The sequence below is a fragment of the Medicago truncatula genome, chromosome 2, assembly GCF_003473485.1.
Source record: "Medicago truncatula cultivar Jemalong A17 chromosome 2, MtrunA17r5.0-ANR, whole genome shotgun sequence".
Classification (NCBI taxonomy): Eukaryota; Viridiplantae; Streptophyta; class Magnoliopsida; order Fabales; family Fabaceae; genus Medicago; species Medicago truncatula.
Genome location: NC_053043.1, coordinates 20,721,793 through 20,726,445, shown reverse-complemented (window position 1 = coordinate 20,726,445; position 4,653 = coordinate 20,721,793). Strand labels below are relative to the sequence as shown.

Below are 4,653 nucleotides of genomic sequence, written 5' to 3'. Positions count from 1 at the left end.
TAAATGGGAAAGACATACAAGAAGCAGAGCCGAAAAATGGAAATACAGTGTGAAAGTGAAAAGGAAAATGCTACCACTTGAGAAATGGGTTTGTATTAGTTCTTTATATATAAGAGTCATGGCAAATATATATGTTGGTTTGGAATTAATGGTCACGAAGTATATAGTTATTTATTAGGCAAATATATTAGTTATTTAATGGTCACGAAGTAATATGTGGCAATCTATTGTGGCTTTATTGCATATTGAGTTTCCTTGTAGTAACTATATTTAATTTTGCTAGGCCCATTTGAAATATTGTATTGACTGGTATTGTATTCTTTGATCTTCCAAGTCTTTATACTTTGAGATGACCATATACTTGAGGAAAATTGTGTAATAATTATGGTAAGGATTAATTTGAAATATAAGTTAAATGATTTAATTCTATGTTTAAATCTTGATATGCGGAATTACACTTAAGTAAGGCTTGCCAGACTAGAGACATAGTATGTGCGTCGATCATGGTCCAAATTGGGTCGTGACAAAGTTGGTATCAGAGCCCGGTTCACTTTTGATAGAGTCATGATTGTGGTTAAAACCAGTAAGGGATATTGATATAATGATTTCTAATATAATAGTTTATATATAGTAGATCTTGAGGATTTGGCACTAGTTTTAATCCTTTAATCGTAAATTTTTTTGGGATAGTTTCACCGAAGATTTGTGAAGGCCCTTATAAGTTGTCTAAAACTATGAGCAATGGTGAAATTATTGTATTGTGAGCTAAAATAAAGATTTACTTATAGGTGAAGGACATTACTATGGAATAGTTCTAAATGATTATGAAACTAATGGCAATTGTAACTTGATTGGTAATTGAATATTGTCTTGAAATTGTATCTTCCTTTCATTGTAGTGTCAAATAGAAACTTTGAAGAATTATTTGTTTGCTGTGAAATTTCTACTTGTTTTCATACGTAGGTTGAAAGGAGATCTTTAATCCATGTATAATGGTTTCTCTGTTTATGCTTCCTATGTATTTGTTATTTTCGGATTGGTGACCCTTTCAGTGGAAAATGAAGAAGAATTTGACAACAAAAGATGCTGCCCAATCCAAGTCATTCACATCGGTAGAGGATGGATCAAGGATTTTTCCTTGTTTGCTTGAGAATAAGTTTCATCAATTTCATTCTTTTTATCAAGAAATAAAAAGTTGGTATACTCTTCAGTGTTACTTGATGAATATAAACCCTACACCATATTATGATTTACAATAGTAACTCTTACGAACTTTCTGAATGACTCTAAGATTTCCCTCCCTAAAAATATACAGATTACTAACTAACTCTTATTCAATTAGCTTCTACAACCTTTTAGAAGCAGTGTGTGTATGACTTGGGCAGTCCATGTATTGTACCTAGTTTATCTGAATTCCAGATTTACAATGTAATTAATTATCTTGGTTTAAATAGCAGCATATATTTGTACAAGTTTCTAAATGATGAGATAACACCCTGTTATATACATGTAAGATTCAAAATAACACTCTTATTCTCTAACATAAATCATATGTTACAATAGACAACAACCTTGTATGACATGGTCAATTTTCATGACATATATATCCCTCTCATTGTGATGTGATTAGGTGCGTCTAAAATTTGTCGGTCGCTTATAGTCACACCTTGTTTCCAGAAAACCACTCTCCATCCTCTTCAGGCTAGGGCTTTACACAAGATGTCATTAAAATAGTAAGCTTTGTTAAAGATTATTGATAGTGTTTTTTTTTTAGGAATACTTGATTTTTTTAAGAAGGGTTAATTATGTTCTTAATACGTCTACAAAAAATTGTTAAAAAACTTAAAAGTTTAAGCATAAATTAAACAAATTTGAATTGAGCAGAGACTAATACTGAGTGCATAGTATTTTTGTAAGGACTAAAACAACTATTAAAATTAAGTAAGCACTAAACTTAAAATGCCTCAATTTTATAGGGACTAAAATCATATTTAACCCAACAAAAAAAAGTCGGATGTGGCATCCACGTGTGCTTCACCATTTGCTCAATCAACAACAATTATTAACAGCGAGGACTCATTTTGCTAACGGAAAAAAACGTTGGGGATCAAAAATTTAATAAAATTTAAGTATGGAATGGAAAATGTTACATAGACACCCTTTATTCCCATACACCCTTGTACACCCCATGCACTAGGAAGAGAGAAGAGGAGAGGAAAGAGAAAGTGTGCTTATGCGGGGTCCACGTGACTACGTGTCAGATTTTTGTGTAGGAGTCAAAGGGTGTATTGCCACATAAGGATGTCTATGTATCATTACTCTTTTAGAAAATATAGATTTGTTTAGTAAATAGAGACTTATAAGGGTATTTATGAAGTGGGAAACAAATTTTAAATACTCAACGAATCTATTTTTCAAGGGTTTTTTAATTCAGTTATGAACCACATGTACAGATATGAGGAAAAAAATTAGTGACTGTATCCCCCTAATTGCAGACTTGCTGTTTCAACGTTGAAAACCATAAATCCTTTTAATTAGGATTTGACCGAGCAAGTAGCAACAAAATAAACGTGTCTCAAAAGAATTAGTAAAAGTAATAACATAAAATAATGACAACTTTACAATAATTACAGCAAAAAATTACAATACAACATGCCTTTGCTACTGTAAGGGTTCATTCAACTAATCAACTCCACTACACACAGCTCATATCCTATGGGTATCTGTCCATCTAAGTTTCGGCATGAAATCAACTCTCCTTCGCCGGTAATCCTCCCGGATGATCTCATCGCGGAAGTCCTGGCCTTTCTTGACGTGAAATCACTTACACAGCTCAAATGTGTGAGCAAATCATGGTACTCGCTCATCTCCGATCCTTTTTTCGTCAAATTGCATCTCGATAAATCTTCGCAAAAACCACACCTTGCAGTATTTAGTGCACAATTTTTAACCCAACATGGTCAACTCACTGCCTTCAGCCTACACCGTTTACTTGAAAACCAGTCGACCGATGTTTCCATTGACGATTATACTAATTACCGTATGACGATGGACAACGAGTATTACAGGATGGTCGGTTGTTGCAATGGATTGTTCTGCTTGCTCCGTTATTCCAAAACTGAGGGGTATGAAGAGTTCTCTCTCCGTTTCTGGAACCCCGCCATGAGATCGTTGACGGATGAACTAAGCTCTATAAGCATTTCATGCAACGACAACAATGACTTCAGATTCTCATTTGGTTATGATAATTTAACCAACAAATATAAGGTGGTTTCCTTCCGTCCTAGTGATGTGAGGGTTTTCACTTTGGGCGAAAATAATGTTTGGAGAAATTTCCAAAGTTTTCCGATGATTCCTTATCTTAGTATTAGTCTTAATGTTGGTGTCTATGTGAGTAATAGTCTTGTTTGGCTTGCCCTTCGCAATAAGGTCTATTATGCTTATGATCAATGGGAAAATCTTAAAACAACCATTGATCAATTTGTGATTATCTCACTTGATTTGGGAACAGAGACTTACACGCAAATGCTCCCTCCTCGAGATTTTGATGAAGTGCCACTTTTTATGCCAATTGTTTCCGTGCTGATGAATTGTCTTTGTTTTAGCCATTGTTCCAAGGAAAATAATTTTGTTATATGGCAGATGAGAGAATTTCGAGTTGAAGCGTCTTGGACTAAACTGTTTAAATTTAATTATCAAAATATATATCCCGTCAATGGTCACTCTGACTACCGTCATTTGTTGCCATTACACTTTTTTGGTGATTCCCTGATATTGGCAAGCAATGGACGACAAGTTGTTCTTTATAATAGGAGAGAAAATAAAGTAGAAGCTAGAAATACCAATGCCTACTATTGGTGTTTTGCCAAACATTATGTTGAAAGTTTAGTTTCAACTTTTTGAAAGTAAGTTCCTCTTATGATTTCCTTGTTCATCAATCATTATTAAAACTTCAAGTCTAATGTTTCTCAGTAACTCAAGTTTATCAGATCTTGTTTTGCTTGAATTTAATTAATTTGGAATTTTATTGTCATATTCATGTATGGCTATTGAAATCTGATCAATCTTGTCATAATTGACTATAATTAATATGCGGTTCAGACAATATATTATTATACTCACTGAACATTTGTTTTATACCTTACAGAAAATTTGTCTTGAAATTTCAAGTCTCAAATGAATGGTAAATGAAGAAGAATTGGACAAGGTCTTGCTGCAAAGTAAGAAAACCACAAGAGATGCTGCTCGATCCAAGTCGTTCACATCAGTAGCTTAACAAATTATATCATAATGGTATATCAAGAAATAATATATGTGTCATGTCATGTATTGTGTTTTATTTTTGTTTGTTTTTATGATGGCATTTGCTACATTGATCTGCATTGGAGATCACCTAGCCATGTCCGGTATAGTATTCATCTTTCTTTTTCAGTCTTCAACATTGTAAGAGCTTGAAACTCACCATTCAGTTAATAAATTCACAGTTTCAGAAATCTAAATTCTAGTTTCTATCACATTCATTGCTAATCATTTCTACATATATTGCGGTGAAGATAGGAGATGTTTTAGAGACTAAAAAATAGATTGATGCATTACTGTTAAGATAACTAACATTTCCCTCTTCAAGAGAGGTTGTTACATACCTAACTAACA

The 4,653-nt window shown here is 33.3% G+C and overlaps 1 protein-coding gene across 1 annotated transcript; it reads left to right on the top strand.

The window, feature by feature from the left end:
* The first annotated feature begins 2,715 nt into the window (after window positions 1-2,715).
* LOC25486671 (F-box/kelch-repeat protein At3g23880) lies at window positions 2,716-3,903 on the top strand. The gene has a single exon (XM_013608293.1). The coding sequence runs from the start codon at window positions 2,716-2,718 to the stop codon at window positions 3,901-3,903; it is 1,188 nt and encodes a 395-aa protein (XP_013463747.1).
* Window positions 3,904-4,653: the final 750 nt, after the last annotated feature.